We start from the raw sequence: 21,756 nt of genomic DNA on the forward strand, positions 1-21,756 counted from the left end.
CCTGCACTCACACCACAATTCTCTCTCAATATATTAACAGAGTTTTATCTCAATATGATCTAAAATGTGTGAGTAATAACACTTAGGGTTGGGGAGTGGGACATATTGGTAAGAAGGCTACCTCATTTTTTTATCTCATCCCACACCAGTTCATTTGAAACCATTTTTTTAAAACAGACAAGAAAACACAGTTTCTGTCAAGCTAAAACTAACTTCCTGAATAAAGTAAGAAGAATTAAAGATGGATTCCTGTGGTAAAAAAATAAAATAACAAAAGATACAGGGCAGCTGACTCCCCTAAATAATCACTGCAAGCTGAAAAAAAAGGAGTACTTGAGGCACCTTAGAGACTAACAAATTTATTTGAGCATAAGCTTTCGTGAGCTACAGCTCACTTCATCGAGGTAGCTGCATCTATACAAAGCTTAGTTCAACATGTAGCAGAACTGAAAGAATATCTGAGACTCAGACTTGATACAATATCAGAAGATATCTGTGGCCTTTTCAGAGGGGTGCCTGATGTTAAATACCATACTTTGAAAATGAATTACCAAAAAGTGGTACTGAAACTAATGACTTTATGAGTGAAATTATCTCGCTGAAAAACAGACTGGAGAATTATGAGGACCTGGAAAATACAACTAGAAGAAATAACTTTTACCGAATAGGCATTACTGAAGGCCTGGAAAGGAAAAGTCTGATTAATTTTCTTTAGAAGCTGCTCTGACATACCTAAAATAGGGCCTGCAACTCTCTACACTTGATAAATAGAGGGGTCTCACAGGGTGTCACGCTGAAAAAGCTGTGAAAATGAGAAACCTAGACCCATTAGGCTAACTCATCAGATGGTGTAAATTGTTATAGCTCCACTGTAAAGTCAATGGAACTTGGCTATTTTACACCATCTGAGGATCTGGCTTGTCTTTACGCTGCTAAAATGTAATGATAATATAATGATGCTGAGAGGAGAGCAAGGAAAATGAAACACACTGGCCATTTTTTCTCATTTTTTTGCTAACCTAACCAAACGAATGCTTTATTTAATGGAATAAAGCAGATTCTCAGGGGAACTAACATTAGAAATGGCATCAAGTACTCAGTTAACTTTACTATGGCCCTGGCAGCTTCTTACAATATTTTGCAAGTAACCAACAAAAGCTCAGCAAACACTTCAAACCCTAAGGATAAATTTGACCAACAGTAAAAGTATGTTTTTTTTTCAAATTTAAAAGCCAAAGTCAAACAGCTCTCTACTCACAGATACAGATAAATGACAGTTGGCCCACCATAATCTATCACTGTAGGACATTAAAATCAGGACCACTGTTTCTGTGAGCTTCAATATTGAAAGAACATGTAGCGGATGTCCTAAAGATCCAAAATCTGAAGAAATATATGGCTCATGTCATGTCTAAAAGATAATTCAACATAAATAATCTTTTAAGTTAAGTGATTTTATATACTATGGGATGTACTTTAGTTCTCAGATTTACTTTAATATCATGCTATATTGGTTCTTATAATAATTATATCTGTTTATGTATAGTGTCTCACGACTGCTTACTATGGTCAACGGCCAGTCTATAATTTTCATGATTTTGTCTTTTTAAAATGTACTTTAAAAAGAAAAAAAACATAAAATCTCAATATCAGAACAGCAAAACTTTTTTCCAAAGCTAAAAAATGGCTTTCCTCACTGGCATTAATTTTTTAGCTTTATTATTGAATGCACTGGACTGCATGCTGGTATACAAGTTAATGAATGGAAAGCGGGGACAGTACTAAGGAAAGTGAATTGTCATCAAGGTGAAGGAGATGTAGAGTGATATACCGTATGTGTTTAAGTGAGGGTGCCTGAGTTACATTCATGATGAAAAGTGTGGATGAAAAATATGCAGGTGGAGGTTTGTAGCTACCAGAAAGGTGGCACTAGCTAGATCTTCCAAACATTACTGTCTGCCTCAGATTTCTGGGGATACTAGTGGAATTTTCTGCTTTTTCATGCAAAGCTTTCCATTCCTCCAACATTGTGCATACTCCCAAAGTAGGCTATTTTGAAATTTATCAACTTTCCTCTATGTCAGCTTTACTTTGTATTTCAAAATCTCCCAACTTGTCTGAGTTTGAGTCTGACCCTTAATGATTCTAAAATATAAATGAACACACAGGGAAATAAGTTACTCTGTGGTGCACTGCATCACTGACAATACACTTTGGATTACCTTATCTTGTGCTGGGTTATATTGCATTAAATATTAATATATTGTACACAGCAACCTTATACATAACAAGACAATAAAAATGTGGATATGCGTCTGCATAGCCAATACTATTCAGAATCTCTATGAGAGTTTACACGTTAAGAAAAGTTACCCATCTGTTGTATCTTGAACATTCTTTTGTTATTTATCTATTAAAACAATTAAACCCAACCAAACAAAAATTCTTTTAATGCATAACAAGATAGACATTACCCTTAACTGAGATTTTTCTCCAAATATGTAGAGGGCAGCTTGGCGTTTCAGAAGCTGGTTTTGCAAAAATGAACTGTTATTGTATGATGCTGTGTTATCTTTCCCTGCTAGTCTTGCACCGACATCAATGAATGGCGCTTGAGTGCTGACAAATCGATTGCTAGAACGAAGACTTGCCCATACACCTTTACAAAGATTAAAAATATTACAAAACAATCTCTCTCTCTCATACAAATGAAGTTTTGTAGAATATACACACCGAAGCATGCATACCTAAGTATACTTTTGAAAGTAAGGTGTTTGCACATATCATTTGGATTATTTATAGAATGGAACAAATATCATGTACTGGAAAGAAATAATCCCAAATTGGAATAATTCCACAACTAAAATTCTCCAAATTCTCCCAATTAAACTACAGTACAGTAATACAATGTGACATACTGATCAAAACTAGTTGAACATTTAATACTCTACAGACTGATAAACATTGTACTGTATTAATAGCGTTTGCTATAAAAATCTATACATGGTTCTGAGATGAATTACAATTTTCAAATAATTAATATGCATTTAATGAAAGCGCTAAGTGATCTTTTCAGTGCTATGGACAAATTTCTATAGCTTTCCTTGCTTCAGGCCTGTTGTTTTGGGAGCTTATCTACTAGGAATAGCCTGCTATCACATAAGGTTTTTCCTCAACAACGGAAAGTACCTCATATGAAATAACAGAGTGCCTCATTACTACTTACTGTAATTAAAATATCAGCATAAGCAATCAAAATATTAAACTTCATGATGTTATTCCATATTTGAGCTTGAATAATAATTACAGTATTTAAAGCCACAATCATGGATTATCTTATGAAGCTTAGTATTTAAATATTCATGCCTACATTGATTTTAAGCACGTCCCTTGTTTTGGGCATATGCCCCACAATTACATTTTGACAGATGTTCGAATGGTCTAGTGTGGAGGTTCTCAATCTTTTTCTTCCGAGGCCCTCCCAACATGCTATAAAAACTCCATGGCCCACCTGTGCCACAATAACTGTTTTTTCTGAATCTAAAAGCCAAGGCCGGCGGTAGGGGTAGCAAGCAGGGCAATTGCCCAGGGCCCCCACGAAGCCACACTGCTCAGTTTTCAGCTTCAGCCCCGGGTGGCGGGGCTCAGGGACCTGGACTTCAGTCCCATGTGGTGGGGCTTTGGCTTTCTGCCCTAGACCCCAGTGAGTCTAATGCTGGCCCCGCTTGGAGACCCCCCTGAAACCTGGTTGAGAACCACTGGTCTAGTCGTTAGAGCAAAGGTGATGGTGGTGCCTAGAAGATCTTGGGATCATATTTCAATTCTCTCTCTAGTTCAGTGAACTAGATTTAATTCAACGAACCATATCACCTCCATATAAGAAAGCAGCAGTAAATATACAGTAGTGATCAATCTTGCATTGGCAGAGAGATGGACTAGATAACCTAATAGATATTTTCTCTCACTAATTTATGTGATTCTGTGCCTCAATCAACCAAGCTAGATATCTGGGACAAGATTTTTAAAAAACGACTAGTAATTCTGAATGCCTCAATTTTTGCATGCCCAACCTGAGACAACCTAAAGGCATCTAATTTTCAGAAGGCAGGTAACTCAGCACTTTCTGAATATTCAATCCCCTTACAGAGTCTGAAGTTTGGAGTTCAAGTTATCGGGTGAATTCTATGGTCTATGTTATGCAGTAGGTCAGATTTGATGATCGTAACGGTCCCTTCTTGCTTATAAATCTATGAAGCAGAGCACCTAAAAACTGAGGAATTGAAAATATCTAGTCATCTTTGAAAATCTTGGCCCTGAGATACAAAGAATAAAAAAAGAAGGAAAAAAGTCCTCACTAAAACCTAATACTATGTAGTAGCTGAGGCTTCCTGTATAAATAAAATGATAAAAACTGTAGATAGTGGTGAGATCCCACTGAGATATCTGAAATAGATCAGAGTTTTTTTTTTAAAATAGCACAGTACTTCTACTCAAACAATAATACTGTAGAGAAATCTCAGACAGGGACTTGCCTTTTGTACAGCATAGTCTGTCTGCTTGTCTGGCTCACAGCTTTAGATGTGAACAAACAGTAGGAACAAATGAGAAGGGTTTGTTAGGAACTTAAAGTTGATAACAGTCACCCTTTAAACAGCTCCTCCTTCATAAAAAGCTAGTTGTAAGAAGCATCTCACTTATTCAATGATTATCTTTAATGTTAGCTTTTGTTCCATATCTAATGTATCACTGAAGTAATAATAATGAAGTTTTCATTACTCAGGAAAGAATCACAGTAGTCATCTAATAATAGAAATAAACTGTTGTTCATTTTTTGTATAAAAGGTTGTAAATTCCCACAAAGAAGATGGACACAGAGACTATGTACTAGAGAAATCTCTTCAGATATCAGTCCTATTTTGCAAATGTCAAAGCAGGCCGTGATTATAGCTTGTGGCACATCAAAAGCCACAGAACCAATTACAAATACATGCAGACTAGTACATTTACCAGTGATGGGTAACAGTGATTAAAAAGACAAAGTTAATGACTTTCTATTCTATTTGGTATCTAATTTTTGTACCTTATTATTTATAGTAGACTCTTAGAAGATATGGCTTTCTTTATTTGGTATACATTATGTTTTTACGTATTTCTAGTTCGGCAGAAGCCATTACCTCTCTGTTCATCAACTTTATTGATGATGTTGGCAGGAAAGTTCACAGACTGGATAATAATATTTCTTAAGTTACTCTGCTACTGAGTAGTAAAAGTAGCAAATGCTATTTTGGGGAACGGTTTCCTGTTAATTTTTTGGCAAGGATTAATAGATTTTAAAAGGGATATTTAAAATCTGGAGGCCATTCTGTACTAGACAGTACAAATGTTAATGTAAAATTTGCTAAATTGTATGACTAACCACAGTCATAAAACTTTGTTAACGCAGTTAAGATTGCCTAACACTGACACTTGAACATATATGAAAACATAGCACTAGCTATGGAGATGGTAGAATAAAATATACTGCCAGAATACAGTACCTTGATGGACTCTTCCCTTAGCTGCTGATTTGGAATTTGAGTGAGTGAAACATTTATCTGTGTACCCAAGCACTGGTAGATAACAGTACAGACAGAAGGAGGAGGAATGGAATGCACATTGCAGCGAGACAGTCATAGCAAATTGAATAGGAGAAAAGAAAAAGGTTACTTGTCAGTTTCCACTGATGTAGCGTTATATTCAAATAATTTTCAAAAGTACAAGATAACAGGTAGTGCATTTCTTAGTCATTACAAAACAATAGAAAACTAATACAAAATGGAAAAGCAGTACCTACTAATCAAAATAAATAATTTTCAAGGTGTTGCAATAATTCCAAACATGCAGCACAGCCAAGAAGATATGCCATTATATGATAATTCTATCAAATGGAAATTGAGCCATTCAATCAGATTGCTGGATACCTTATTGAAGAACATTACTATTAACATTACCCTGTCAGAAGCAAGTTTCACCATAAAGTCACAGGATATTTGTATAAAGCTGTATCTGCTCCTCTCTGACTGGCTTAAGCACATAATTATTCTGTTCTCCAGGTCTATCAGAATGCAGGACAGCAGTCCTTCCTACCTACCTACCTACCTATCTGCACTTCTAAAGCACAGTATAAGGCGTATGCTGTTTAAGAAAATTATCACTCTAAACCACTAACATTCATCATATCAAGGGGCAAATTCTTCCTTCAAGTGCACACTCCTGACTTCCAGAGGGAGTCATGCGTGTGCAACAAAGAGCAGGATTTGGCTCCAAGTGTTTAAATCTACACAAACCATTTGATATAACATAAATGTTATAACAGAACATAATTACAGTAACAACGTCTCCTGCTTTTTCAATAAATGTCTTTGCTTTGACTCCACATTTATTTTCCATAAATATGTCAGTATCTATCTAGCAGCAAGAGACTATTATCCTGTGACAACATTCTATTCCACTAACATTACCTCTTAACTGTTTAAATGCTTGGGGATAAAACCAGATGACAAACACTGTTCCATATAGCCAATTATGCACCACACCATATTTGAACCAACGTTGAAGACAGTATGGAGACACAAAGGTCTGTACTTTGAGTAATATTATGTTTGTTCTGAAAGATATATAAAAAAGCCAAGAAAGCCCTAGTACTGAAGAATTACAGCAAAATGTAATTGATTGGCCATTTACTTTACAACAGAACCACTCTGACTGGATTTTATGTAAACACTTTGTTCTGATATTTCTAGAGAACATAATATTGTACAGACAGTGGATGAGCATTGGTCTGACTTGCATACATTCAGGAGGGCCTGATATTCATATTCAGAACTGTTCTCATTTCAAAAAGTTTGCAGAACATTAGGCTAACCCTGGTATATTTATTCATTTTGATTTAAATAATAAAAAGATGCCTATACACCCTGACATGTAATTAATATTGTGTGCACATACACACAAAATACAGGAAATGTCATTTCCTGCTGGGTCACATCATAGTAAAACACAGCTTTTGGGCCCCATATGTATGATGTCCAGGAAAAATAAGGAACTGGAAGAAGGGACCACGCTCAGAAACTCAGCAATGCTGCTAATAACAGAAGTGTTTCACCTACAATTCTGGACAGTGTACTGCATAATCCTATTATTAAATGGATTCTGCACTGCTTGGGCTGTTGGCTGAGACAGACTGAGTCATTGTTGACTAGTAGTATATGGTATTTATTTTTGGGTTACCCAGTGGAACATAAAAGAGAGGAAAAGGGACAGAAATATTTGCTCCAAAGGCTCTGGAGAGTTGTGTGCATATTATGGTGAATATTAGTTTTATGTATTTTTAATTAAATGTCTTAATTATTAGCATCTCAAAAATACCACCATTTTCTGGCTGCCTTCCTAAGGCAGCCTGCTCTTTTAGTCAGCCAGATGTCCATTGAATCTTACCAGTCTCTGCCCCACACCCACATATTGTGTTGTGACATTGCTTCACAATGGTGCAATCGTAACAAACCATGAAAGAGCATATAAATCTAGCAATAGCAAAATTACATATAAAATCACTGATGGGATAATTTGGATGTCTGTGTTATCTTGTGGGAGCACAGTAGCCTGCTATCTGGTATGACTGGTGTTTAGTCCCTTATTAGGAGATATTCACTCCAGGGCTTCCTGCCTTAACTGGGGCAGCCATCATTTGACAAACTTGTCACACATTCCTGCATTTCAGCTGGATTCCCGTGTATCTTGCTGAGCTGTGAGCAGACTGCAGACATTGGCCCTGCAGTTACACTTTCAGACCACCTAGGGCAGCTGTTGTGCCTGTTGGGCAGACAGTCAGATGGCTCCTCTGTCTCCTCCCTGTGCTGGAACCCAGCAGAGGGAACAGCATAAGGTGTGACCCAACACTGGCCCCACTGGCTCACATATCTCCTAGAGAGTAACCCCAGGCATACATCCCCACTTCCACCTCCATCAACCAGCAACCAGCAACCATCCTACCCTCCTGGTTATATCAGCCACTTTCTCCCCCCTTCCCCCCCAACACTTTCCATGCATCCCAGTAACTGCAGACAACCATCAAAATCCCTCTCAGCTATCTCAGCACTGCCATCTGTCACGGAGTGTGGGGGAGTCCAGGCCCTGCACCCCTCTTCCTGGGATTCACTGAGACTCTCAGCCAGCCAGTAAAACAGAAGGTTTATTGGACAACAGGAACAAAATCCAAAACAGAGCTTGTGGGTACACCCAGGACCCCTCAGTGAAGTCCTTCTGGGGGAGCAGGGAGCTTAGACCCCAGCCCTGGGGTTCCCTGTGTTCCTCCACCCAGCCCCAACCTGAAACTAAACCCACCGAGCAGGTTCCCTGCTGCAGCCTCCGTCCACATTCCTGGGCAGAGGTGTTACCTCCCCCTCCCCCTCCTGGCTCAGGTGACAGGCTCTCAGGTCTCCCGTCCCCAGGGCACATTCCCAGGTCAACACTCCCCCCTCCCTGCTGCCTCACATCGTCACATCTCTCCCCCCTTCGAGACTGAACTGAGAGGGGTCACTGTGACCAGTGACCTGGGGAAGTTCGGGGCCCCCTCTCCGGGACAGCGCATCCACTATCAGGTTGGCACTTCCCTTCACATGGACCACGTTCATGTCGTAATCCTGCAGGAGCAGGCTCCACCTCAGGAGCTTGGCGTTGGCTCCTTTCATCTGGTGCAGCCAGGTCAGGGGAGAGTGGTCGGTGTACACGGTGAAGTGTCGCCCGAAGAGATAGGGCTCTAGTTTCTTGAGGGCCCACACCATGGCCAGGCACTCCTTCTCGATGGCCGCGTAGTGTTGCTCCCGGGGTAGCAACTTCTTGCTCAGGTACACGATGGGGTGTCTCTCCCCCTTTTCATCCTCCTGCATTAACACCGCCCCCAGTCCCGTGTCGGAGGCGTCGGTGAACACCACAAAGGGCTTGTCAAAGTCTGGGTTTGCCAGAACTGGGCCACTGACCAGAGCCTCCTTCAGCGCCCGGAAAGCCTCCTGGCACTGCTCGGTCCAGACCACCTTGTCTGGCTTCCCCTTCTTGCATAGCTCAGTGATGGGGGTGGCTATGGCGCTAAAGTGGGGCACAAATCTTCGATAGTATCCTGCCATCCCAATAAAGGCTTGGACCTGCTTTTTGGTGTGGGGAGCGGGCCAGTCTCTGATCACCTCCACCTTGGCCGGTTCCGGCTTTAGGCGGCCGCTCCCCACCCGATGGCCCAGGTAAGATACTTCAGCCATCCCCACCTTGCACTTCTCCGCTTTGACAGTCAGCCCAGCCCCCTGGAGTCGGTCCAGCACTTGTCTAACCTGGGACACGTGGTCCTCCCAGGTCTGGCTAAAGACACAGATGTCGTCAATATACGCCACGGCAAAACTCTCCATCCCCCTCAGGAGCTGGTCCACCAGGCGCTGGAAGGTGGCCGGCGCTCCCTTGAGGCCGAAAGGCAGGGTCAGAAACTCATAGAGCCCCAGAGGGGTGATAAAGGCCGATTTCAGCCGGGCATCTGCATCCAGCGGCACTTGCCAGTAGCCCTTTGTAAGGTCCATGGTGGTAAGGTACCGAGCTCCTCCCAGCTTGTCTAGGAGCTCGTCCGGCCTGGGCATGGGGTAGGCATCCGATACAGTGATGGCATTGAGCTTCCGATAGTCCACACAGAACCGGACTGACCCATCCTTTTTGGGGACCAGCACCACCGGCGAGGCCCAAGGGCTGGCCGATGGCTGGATCACCCCCAAAGCCAGCATGTCCCGGACCTCTCTTTCCAGGTCCTGAGCAGTTTTCCCTGTGACTCGGAAGGGGGAGCATCTTATCGGCGGGTGCGACCCTGTCTGCACCCGGTGGACAGTCAGATTAGTGCGTCCAGGCTGGTTGGAAAACAGCTGTCGGTACGGATGCAGCACCCCCCTGACCTCAGCTTGCTGGGCAGGGGTGAGCTGATCCGAGAGGGGAATTGTTTCCAGGGGGGAACCAGCTCTGGTCCCAGGGAACAGATCTACTAAAGGGTCATCTCCCTGCTCCTCCCACTGACCACACACAGCTAACACCACATTCCCCCTGGCATAATATGGCTTCATCATATTCACATGGTACCCCCGGCGGTGGTGGGCCCGGTTCGACAGCTCCACCACATAGTTTACCTCATTGAGCTGCTTGACGACCTTGAACGGGCCCTCCCAGGCGGCCTGTAGTTTGTTCTTTCTCACGGGGATGAGAACCATCACCTGATCCCCGGTGGCGTAGGCACGGGGCCCGCGCCGTGCGGTCATACCAGACCTTCTGCTTCCTCTGGGCTCTGGCCAGATTCTCCCTGGCCAGGCCCATGAGTTCAGCCAGTCTCTCTCGGAAGGTCAGGACATACTCCACCACTGACTCTCCAACGGGAGTGGCCTTCCCCTCCCACTCGTCTCTCATCAGGTCCAGGGGGCCCCTCACCCTCCTTCCATATAACAGTTCGAAAGGCGAAAATCCGGTAGACTCCTGGGGCACCTCCCTGTACGCGAACAGCAGGTGAGGTAAGTACTTGTCCCAATCCTGCAGGTGCTGGTTCATAAAGGTTTTCAGCATCATCTTTAGCGTCCCGTTAAACCTCTCCACCAGCCCATTGGACTGGGGGTGATACGCTGAGGCCCAGTCGTGCCGGACCCCACATTTCTCCCACAAGCACCGGAGCAGGGCCGACATGAAGTTGGAGCCTTGGTCTGTCAAGACTTCCCTGGGGAACCCCACTCGGCTGAAAATGGTCAGGAGCGCATCTGCCACGGTGTCTGCTTCAATGGAAGCTAAGGGCACTGCCTCGGGGTAGCGGGTGGCGAAATCTACCACCACCAGAATGTATTTCTTCCCCGACCGGGTCGTCTTGCTGAGAGGCCCCACGATGTCCATCGCCACCTTCTGAAAAGGCTCCTCTATGATGGGCAAAGGTCTCAACGCCGCTTTCCCCTTGTCCCGGGCCTTCCCCACCCTCTGACAGGGGTCACAGGATCGGCAATACTGCCGGACGGTGGTAAAGACCCCGGGCCAGTAAAAGTTCTGTAGCAACCTCTGCCGGGTGCGCCGGATTCCCTGGTGCCCTGCGAGGGGGATGTCATGGGCCAGGGACAGGAGCTTGCGGCGGTACTTCTGGGGGACCACCAGCTGCCTCCTGACCCCACAGGACTCCCCTTCCCCTGGGGGAGCCCATTCTCGGTACAGGAACCCCTTCTCCCACAGGAACCTCTCCTGGCAGCCTCTCCTCATGGTCCGTCCCTCACTGAGGTCGGCCAGGTCCCTGAGCTTCTGCAAGGAGGGATCTGCAAGGTGGAACTCAGCGGCTGGGGAAGGGATGGGGCCCGGTTCCCCCTCCGTGGCCAGGTCTGAGGCCTCAGCCTCTCTGAGCCGTGCCCCTCGGCGCTCTCTCCCCACCCGAGTAGGGTCTCGCGCCTCCAGTGTGGTACCCTCCCCAGGGTCAGGTCGCAGTGCCCCTCGCCGGCTCTGGCTACGGGTCACAACCAGGGCGGTCTGGGGGTCGCTTGGCCAGTCCTCTAGGTCTCCCCCCATCAAAACTTCAGTGGGCAAATGGTGGTGTACCCCCACATCCTTGGGGCCCTCCTTGGCCCCCCATTTCAGGTGTACCCTTGCCACGGGCACCTTAAATGGGGTCCCGCCCACCCCCGTCAGGGTCAGGTAGGTGTTGGGCACCACCCGATCTGGGGCCACCACCTCGGGCCGGGCCAGCGTCACCTCCGCGCCCGTATCCCAGTATCCATTGACCTTCCTCCCATCCACCTCCAGGGGAACAAGGCACTCTCTCCGGAGGGACAGCCCCGCGCCCACCCTGTAAACTGAGCATCCTGAGTCCGGAGCATCCGGCCCTCTGGCGGGGCTGGCTGGGGGTACTCTTCCCTCCTGAGCAGGTGGCAAACTGGTAGCCCCCCTTTCCTGGGTCGCCTGCCCCTCGTCCAGCTGAGTCCCTACCCAGTTAACCCTGGGTAGGTTGGGTCTGCTCAGTTTGTCCCTGAGCCCAGGGCACTGGGCCCGTACGTGGCCTCTCTGGCCACAGTGATAGCAGCTCAGGTCACGTTGGTCCCCTCGAGCGGGTCGGAGGGGCCCGACACCAGGCGTTCCCCTTTGGAGGGGGTTCTCCCTATTTCCCCGCTGGGAGGCCCCATGGTGACTCTCTCTCTGCATCGGGGGGGGCGTGTTCTTTTGGGACTCCTCCCGGCTACCCCCTGACCGACTGTTCACAAACTCGTCGGCCAGCTGCCCTGCGTGCTGGGGGTTCGCGAGCTTTTTGTCCACCAGCCACAGCCTCAGGTCGGAAGGGCACTGTTCATACAGGTGCTCCAGTACGAACAGGTCAAGCAGGTCCTCTTTAGTTTGGGCCCCCGCTGTCCACTTGCGGGCATATCCCTGCATCCTGTTGACCAGTTGTAGGTAGGTGACCTCAGGCGTTTTACGCTGACCCCGGAACCTTCTCCGGTACATCTCGGGGGTCAGCCCAAACTCACGGAGCAGGGCCTGTTTGAACAGTCCATAGTCCCCTGCCTCTGCCCCTGTCATCCGGCTGTAGACCTCCACGGCTTTGGGGTCCAGTAAGGGGGTGAGGAACTGGAGCCTGTCTGCAGGGTCAACCCTGTGCAGCTCGCAGGCATTCTCAAAGGCCGTCAGGAAGCTATCTATGTCCTCCCCCTCCTTCCGCTGGGCCAGGAAGCACTTATCAAAGCTCCTTGCAGTCTTGGGTCCCCCCGCACTCACCGCAGCCGGGGCCCCACTGCTCCTCAGCCTGGCCAGCTCCAGCTCATGCTGTCTTTGTTTCTCCTTCTCCTGCTGCTCATGTTGACGTTCCCTCTCCTTCTCCTGACGCTCCCTCTCCTTCTCCTCCTGCTCATGTTGACGTTGTTTCTCCTTCTCCTCCTGCTCACGTTGACGTTGTTTCTCCTTCTCCTGACGCTCCCTCTCCTTCTCCTGACGCTCCCTCTCCTTCTCCTGACGCTCCCTCTCCTTCTCCTCCTGCTCATGTTGACGTTGTTTCTCCTCATGTTGACGTTGTTTTTCATGATCCTCCAGCTCCCTCATTTTCCTCTCCCTCTCCCATTCCAGCCGCATCCGCTCCAGGGATGGGGAGCTCCGCCGGGAGGATCCCCTGCTGGCTGCTGGGGTCAGGGTGCCCTCGGTATTCGCTGGGCTTCCCCCAACCCCTCCCCCAGGCATAGGTAGGAAGGGTCTCGGGGTGTCCTGGGCAGCAGTCTGACCCCTCCCAGCCTGGTCAGGCCCCAGGGCCCACGCTGGGTCCGCCGGGCGGCTTCCCTCAGGGACAGGGATCGGGTCATCCAAGCGATCCCTCTCCTCCAGCTGGGCAATCAGCTGTTCCTTGGTGGACCTCCTGATGCGCAGCCCCCTCTGCCTGCACAGCTCCACCAGGTCGCTCTTAAGGCGTTTAGCGTACATCTCCCTGCTGGCCACTCGCAGGCCGGGCAGCTGTCCACGGTTTCCAGGAAAAGCCCCTAGTGTGCCAGTCCTTCTTGAGGTCACCACCTCTTTGCCAGGGTCGAGCTGCAGACTCCTCCGCCCCTGGGACCGCTCGCTGCAATCCCCCGGGGGACCCTGTTACTGCAAAAGTCCTTCTCTCTGGTCACACACTCCCAGGGGTTAACCGCCCCCTGAAACCGTCTCTCTCTGAATCTTCAGCACACCTGGTCCCCGTCAATCCCCCTTCGTTTTACTGTTCCCCAGTCACTTACTGCAGGAAGCGCCGTTCACGGGGTGCAGTAGATCCCACCGCTGCCACCAGTTGTCACGGAGTGTGGGGGAGTCCAGGCCCTGCACCCCTCTTCCTGGGATTCACTGAGACTCTCAGCCAGCCAGTAAAACAGAAGGTTTATTGGACAACAGGAACAAAATCCAAAACAGAGCTTGTGGGTACACCCAGGACCCCTCAGTGAAGTCCTTCTGGGGGAGCAGGGAGCTTAGACCCCAGCCCTGGGGTTCCCTGTGTTCCTCCACCCAGCCCCAACCTGAAACTAAACCCACCGAGCAGGTTCCCTGCTGCAGCCTCCGTCCACATTCCTGGGCAGAGGTGTTACCTCCCCCTCCCCCTCCTGGCTCAGGTGACAGGCTCTCAGGTCTCCCGTCCCCAGGGCACATTCCCAGGTCAACACTCCCCCCTCCCTGCTGCCTCACATCGTCACACCATCCCAAACACCTCAGTTTCCACCCCTTGGGAGCCTCATGCAACCATCAAACAAGTACCCACAGCTAGCCCAGCATCCCACCCTCCAGTACCTTATCTACTTAGATAGCCTAGTGCACACCCATTTACCCAGCATCCTCAAACAGACACCATCCCAAACCCATCCACTGCAGTACCTCTAGATACTCTCCTACCTACCCCAGGTGCCAGGTTCCGTGCAGCTCCATGGCCTATCACTGCGTGGGGCGGTATGTATTCACCAGAAGCAGAAGTTTATGGTTATATGAAAATCATTAGCAAATATGCAAATTAGCTTCATACATATTTTACTATAAGTTGTCACGTATGGAGCTGCACAAAACGTCCTCTCCCTAATTTTCGTCCCATTCCTGTGAGGTTTCTTTTTCTCGTCTCTCCCTCTGCTTTGTCCCTCACTTCACTTCCCCGTATACAGCTCCATGTAGGTTTCCCCTTTCCATTTACCACAGCACTGTGAGGCTCCTTCTTCTAATCTCTTCCTCTACTACTTTTGAGTATCTCTCTCTACCAAATTCTCTTTTCTTTCCCCACATAACATTTCCCTATCCTCCACCTGTGAAGTTCTTTCCTCTACCACAATCTGGTGCTTCCTCTCTCCCTCGCTCCTGCAAGGATGAGTCGAAGGAGCTGTTGAGTGGCTGTTTCACAGGTGGGTAACTGGATGGCTATGGAAACTGGTAGAAGATACAAGGAAGAATAATACAAGAAAAGCAGTCTGGCTGCCTAGCAGCAGTCTTTAGTGGCCACAGGTGGTAACTGCAACACAAACATTTTCCCAGTACCAGATACTTGGGATGGAATTGGGACCGTTAGCAAATATCCTTGCATCCTCACCTCTATCCTAAAAACATAAAATGAATTTCAGTGCACTGATTTATGCAGCGGCTGTTCAAAATAAAATCACAACAATTGGCTCAAAGCAGAAGAGTCAAAAGGTCTGATTTCACTCCTGACAAATGAAAAAAGTCTGTCTCAGCCTCTTAGCAGCAACCCAAGGCCAACTCCCAGACACACAGACTCTCAAAGCACCAAGTTAGTAAGGCTTTTTATTGTATTAGTATTTTATTTAAACAAAGCTCTCTGCATACATACATCTCTCCTTCATACACACATCCCACAAAGTAAAAATGGCAGCTGGAAGTAACTTCAGACTCAGTAAGCTCTCCTTCAGCTCTAACTGGCCCATTTGTACAACCCTATCCATCACCGGCTGTCCTGCTCTGTCCTTAATTTCCCTGGAGTAATATCATTCAGATGCATACATTTGTATATTCATGAGGCATCAAATAATTTTCACCCAACTGTTGTGTTGATCTGTAATGTTAGGATTCTAAAGAATTACTCATTCACAACTCTAATGCAAGTCTGAACTTGCTTGGATGCTAACAATATTCTGTTAACAATTAATGGCTATTTACTTACTTAAGCAATAAAAGATACATGTTTTAACTCCATGTGCGGCTGATGAATTAAAGAATTCTAATATGTGTTTTATTATTTTATAATGCAATTAATTCATGTATGAACTAATTGTTTTTATTTCACTACTAACATTTTATTATACATTTTATTTCAGATTACATCAATGACTAGTCTTTGAGCTAGTCTTACTAACCTCCTCGAGCAAAGCTATTGGATAGATTTACATCCAAATGTCCTGGCACTACCTGCTTAACCACAGTGGACATTCTTGAAGCCCTCCTTTCAGTGCCTAAAGTCAGTCAAAAAGAATAAAAGATTAAAAACTACAATGTCATTCAGACTAACATTACTCAAAACACAAACATGTTCTTTTCATACTGAATGTATTTAATTGCTGCCAATTTCGTACTTTCAAAGTTCCTTAAACTTGTTTTTAGAGATAATGTGTACATTTGCAACATTATGGAGGGTTAGGTATGGCTAATGCAATCGAAGTATTTAATGATAAATGAAGCAAAGCAGGCACAAATTTGGGATGGTGTTACTTTGCAAAAAAAAAAAAAAAAAAAAAAGCCATTATTTGGATACACTAAGTCATTTCCACCAACTGATTAAGCCAAGTAGACAAACTTTTCAAATTCCATGCTCCTGTTTCTAAAACATTATTTGAGTTAGCTTTACATCAAACCGATCAGGTTTCATCACATGATAACTGTAATAGAATACTGACAAATTTCTTAGTGATTTCACTCAGATCTAGCAAAACTAGAGTGTAGTGCAAGAATTTTCAATTTATTTAACTAAAATTATACCTGGAAAAGAAATGAAAATTCTTTTTGACTGTGTAAAACATGGAAATAACCACTGCTTATGCACCTTCCACTACTTTTATAGATAAATACCATATATGTTCATGTAGCATCAACTTCCAACAACCTTTACAAATCTTCATCTAATATAAAATAAAGCAGCGTGTCTCAACCGTTTCAGATTGGTGACCCCTCATTTGAAGCAAAAATATTTTGCAACCTCCTTACATTTAATATAAAAAGAGTAAAAAAAATACATATTAATGATAATAGTGATAAGCCTGTACAATACAACTACTATTACTACATTGGACCTCACAAACTTTGAAGGTATTGGCCACCATGAAATTATTTTGGAAATTTTATTTGCTTTGTTTTAGAATTGTAACAACATTTTGAATGCCTTGCAACTCTCCTGATTTCCTTCTGTGATCCCTCTGGTGCAACTCCTGGTTGAGAAACTCTGAAATAGTGTGTCAAATAATAAAAATTATGATGGTCCAAATTTACCTATAAATTTGGCCTGACTGAAATTGTTCTGGAGAATCATTTACCTTTCAACATTCTTGACACTATGGAAAACACATTTGTAAAACACTGGAGTAAAGAAGCTACCCAGAATCTGTAACATTAAGAAGTCACACTGAAGGAGTAACAGAAATCAGACTGGGGAGTCTAGACACAGACAATCACAGTGGTTTTACTTTTCATCTTAGTTACAGAAAAGAATAGTGCTGTGCACTTTTACCTGGAGACAAAGCAATTGTTGGTCTTACAGTGAGAGTATTACTGCCATTCATTTTACTGTGGATGGAAACTGCATTCAGTAAGGCTTGCAGATACTTCTCCTGTTCTATGCTGCTTGAAGATTCTAAATTAGGAGGAACTATATAAATACAAAAAGGTACAAAATAGATTAAATTATTGCTATAGTTACATATGTGTAAGATCAAAACAACATAGATAACAATCAGATGTAAAAAAGGTGACAGAATGAGAGCAGAGAGAACACTTTGCATTCTGCCTTTAATGCACATCAACTGACTTGCAACATTTCCTAGATTCATAGATCATCAAGCCAGAAGGGATCACTGTGATCATCAAGTCTAAGCTCCTGTATAACACAGAACTTCCCTAAATTTATTCTTGTTTACTAAAGTCTATCTTTTAGAAAAACACCCTATCTAGATTTAAAAACTGCCAACAATAGAGAATCCACTGCAACCCTTGGCAAGTTGTTGCAATAGTTAATTACCCTAATCGTTAAACATTCGTGCATTATTTCCAGTCTGAATTTATTTAGCTTCAACGTCCAAACATTGGATCTTGTTATGCCTTTGTCTGCAAGATTGAAGTGTCCTCTATTATCACATTTCTGTTTCCCAGCTAGGTACTTACAGACTGTGATCAAGTCACCCGCTTCACCTTCTCTTTGTTAAATTGAACAGATTAAGCTTCTTGAGTCTATCACTATAAAGCACGTTTTCCATTCCTTTATTCAGGAGTGAGAAAAATCCACACCCCTGAGTGATGCAATTAAACTGACCTAACCTCTAGTGTAGACTGCTAGAAAGACAGGAGAATTCTCTCCAGTAAGATTTGACTTCTAATTTTTAGGATGCTTTTTTGACACTAACCACATCTTTTGCTCTGCTGTTTAGCCATGATGGTATTTTTTGTCCTCTTGCTATTTGTTTTTAATTGGGGTATACATTTAGTTTGAGCCTCTGTTACGGTGTTTTTAAATAGTTTCCATGCAGCGTATAGGCACTTCACTCTTGTGACTGCTCCTTTTAATTTCCATTTAACTAGTTTCCTCATTTTTGTGTCATTCCCCTCTTTGAAGTTAAATGCTACTGTGTTGGGTTTATGGTATTCTTCCCTCCCCCACTCCGCAAGGATGTTTAATTAGATCATGGCTGCTATCACCAAGATGTTCAACTATATTCACCTCTTCAACCACATCCTGTGCTCTACTTAGGACTAAATCAAGAACTGCCTCTCCCCTTGTGGGTTCCAGGACAAGCTTCTCCAAGAAGCAGTCATTTAATGTGCTCAGAAATTTTATCTCTGCATCCCTTCCTGAGCTGACATGTACCCAGTCAATATGGGGGTAGCTGAAATCCCCCATTATTGTTGGGTTTTCTGATTTTGTAGCCTCTAATCTCCCTGAGCGTTTCACAATCACTGTCACCATCCTGGTCAGGTGGTTGGTGGCAAATTCCTATGGTTATACTCTTATTATTCAAGCATGGACTTCATCCCTATGGGGTGTGAAAACGTGGTGTGGCCCTGCATAGGAAGTTGATTTCCAGAGATCGCTGCCAGTTGCACTCTTACTGAGCGGAGAGTCCTGATTCCTTCAGAGAAAGTAAATAGTCCAATATTGCTGAAACTGGAACTGTCAACGCTGAGAACTGATGCTGAACTGCTCACATAGAAAGCTTCTGACATTTGGTCTCGTATGATTGAAGGGTCCACCTGGCTGAAGGCTTTCTGCATTGAAGAAAGGTATTTTGGGATAAAGCAGAGCAGCTTCTCTCTGTTGATGTCGCCCAGCCAGCCTCCAGGCTGCAAGGTGTAATGATTTGGGGCCATTGTTCTGAGAAACCAGGCTGATTTCTGAATTGTTAGATTCATTAGATCTGGTCCATTCTGGGACTATCATGATCATACAACCATCTTGCCTGAGCTTCCTCAGAACTTTGGGTATCACAGGTGTTGGTTGAAAGGCATACATTAAATTTGGAGCCCACAGGGTGAGATAGGCATCCATGAGGATGCCTCTTTTGGAGCAGAACATATGGCACTTGCTGCAAACAATTCCATTTTTAGAAACCCCCATATGCAAACAATGACATGAAGGACTGAGCTCGAGGGATCATGTTTCTTTCAAATAAGTCTCCGCTAAATTGATCCGACAAAGTAGTCTGGAGGCCAAGTGTGGTATGATTACAGATACACCAAATCCCAGAGATGCATGGCTTCCTGGCAGTGAAGAGGATCTGGCTCACCCACTTGCTTGTTGATATGCTGTATTGCTTTGGTGGTGTTAAGAAAGCGTGGACAGTTAAGCCTTAAATAAGAGGAAGGAAAGCCAGTTGAATAGCCCTGACTTCTAGAATGTTTATATATAGGACCATCTCCCCATAATCTATAATTTGTGGAGTTGAATGAATGTGGTGTAAGTGCAGGCTGCCATGTGCCCTATGAGTTTGAGGTGGGTCCTCAATGGTGTTTTTGGGTATTCCTGGAGCTCTCTGATGAAGTCTGTCACTGTCTGAAATCTCTGAAGGAGGCATGCTCTTGATGACCCAGAACCTAACACTGCTCTGATAAATTCTATGATCTGATTTGGGATCGGGGTGGATTCTTTTTTTTGACTTGGAGTCCCAGTGATGCAAAGAGATTTAGAATAATTTAAATGAGTTGGTCACTTGTTGTGGGGATTTCCCTTGCTAAATGGTTGTCTAGATAGCGTTATACCTGGAGTCCTTGTTTTCTCATTTGGGCTTGACACCATTGCCAGAACTTTGGTGAACACTGGTGAGATTATGGAGAGGCCAAAGCACAGGACTCCATACTGATAGTAAGATGTTCCTTCCTCCTGTGAGCTGGATGTATCAAAATGTGAAAATAAGCATCCTGTAACTTGAGAGTCATGAACCAGCCCATAGGATCCAAATTGGGGATTACAGAAAGGTAGCAATACAGAATTTGAAACAATAGATGAAGGCACTGAACTGTCAAAGATCAAGGATCAGTTTCCAACTTCCTTCTTCTACAGGATTAAGCAGTAAAAGCCCTTGACATTGAACTCTAGGGGCATTCCCTCCGCTGCTCCTGGTTGTATGAGGAAGTTTATCTCTTGCTTGTAAGTCTCTTGTGAGAAGGGTCCCCGAAGAGGGTCAAAAAGGGGGTTGGAACAGCTGAAACCAGAAGGGATACTTTTTGCTTATTATCTCAAGGACTGACTGGTACAAGGTTATCCCATCCCAGGCTTCTTGCAAACAGGACCAGGCTGCCAAGTGGGGTTTGGTGATAACCTCTCTGAATCTCTCAATAAGAGGTGATTCTGGTACTGGGCCTAAAGTGAGGTCACTTGATGCTGAGAACTGCACTGGTGCTCATATGGTGAGCAACTGGGCATCTGGTGTTGTGGTGTCAGATGCTATCAAAGAGGCTGATGATGCTGTGAATAAGGCACTCTGTGCTGAGGCTGGTACTGAGGTCTGTGCTGTATGATCAGAACTGGAGGCAGTGCCGTCCTTACTCTGGAAGGGAGCTGTCAGTGCCAGTTTCAACGTTAGTATGGAGATACTAGAATAGGACTCTGCTTTCAGGCTCTTAGTGGAAGAAGATCTAGAGAATGATTTCTGTGTCCTATTTGGGGAAGAAGATCAGTACCTGCCCTGGTGCTGGGAGCAGCATCAATTATGGTCCCCTTTCAGAAGTCGATGCTGATGTGGCAGACAAATGGGACTTGTGAGAAATGGCGAAGGGCCTAGGAGTAGGGTCTTGGCTCACTGGGGAACTGGAGACATGCAACTGCCTTGATTGATGAAGCTTCTCTGTGGATGTGCATGGAACTGATGAGGCTTGCATCAATTTTTCCAGGAGGAAGAGTTTGAGTCTTGCTTCCCTCATCTTCTGAGTACACTTGGAGAATGATGAGCATTTGGAGCTACATCTAGGTAAATGAGACATCTAGAATGCCGATTGTTAACTGCTTTACAGGAGAGGCAAATTTTAAACTCATGTGACTTGATGTCATCCATTTTAAAGTAATATACAATGGGGTAAAACCCTTGTACAGTGAGGTAAAGAAAACCTATGAATAAACCGTTAAGTTGCTTTATTTTATTATAGCCAACAGATAAAAGAAACCTACAGAAGAAATAATAACTATCCTAACCACAACAAATTAACATGAATACTAGAGCAAGGGATGTGGACACTACAAGGGTTCTCTCTTGCAGCAATGAGTGAGAAGAAGGAAGTGACAGGTGGCTGGGACACTCTGTCCTTTATGCCCTTAGTACAGGTGTGGAGAGGGCACTTAAGGTGCACGGTGGCCAGAACAGCCAATGATATTCAAAAAGAAAAACTGCTCTTGAGCAGTAGGTCAAAGTGTACTACTGGGGAACCTCTAGTGAGCAGCAGCAGCAGGGTCCACACAGGCAGTGTGTGGCATGGTGAGCACTGTTAATTTATGACCCAGTGCGGAGTCCACAAACCACTAATATAAAAGCCAATCCAAATATT

General features: G+C 44.9%; 1 protein-coding gene across 3 annotated transcripts in view; it reads right to left on the bottom strand.

Moving 5' to 3' along the window:
• Nucleotides 1-21,756, bottom strand: part of SBF2 (SET binding factor 2) — a 555,773-nt gene that overhangs the window by 57,468 nt on the left and 476,549 nt on the right. The window contains exons 28-31 of one of the 3 annotated variants that reach the window (XM_037899793.2): nucleotides 17,240-17,377; nucleotides 15,876-15,971; nucleotides 5,538-5,609; nucleotides 2,475-2,659 (exon numbers count right to left, since the gene is read on the bottom strand). In XM_037899793.2, coding sequence (XP_037755721.1) covers nucleotides 2,475-2,659; nucleotides 5,538-5,609; nucleotides 15,876-15,971; nucleotides 17,240-17,377 — 491 coding nt within the window. The remainder of the gene's footprint in view (nucleotides 1-2,474; nucleotides 2,660-5,537; nucleotides 5,610-15,875; nucleotides 15,972-17,239; nucleotides 17,378-21,756) is intronic. The other 2 variants (XM_027819476.3, XM_027819477.3) reach the window with 2 other exon arrangements.

Source organism: Chelonia mydas, chromosome 6, assembly GCF_015237465.2.
Source record: "Chelonia mydas isolate rCheMyd1 chromosome 6, rCheMyd1.pri.v2, whole genome shotgun sequence".
Classification (NCBI taxonomy): domain Eukaryota; kingdom Metazoa; phylum Chordata; order Testudines; family Cheloniidae; genus Chelonia; species Chelonia mydas.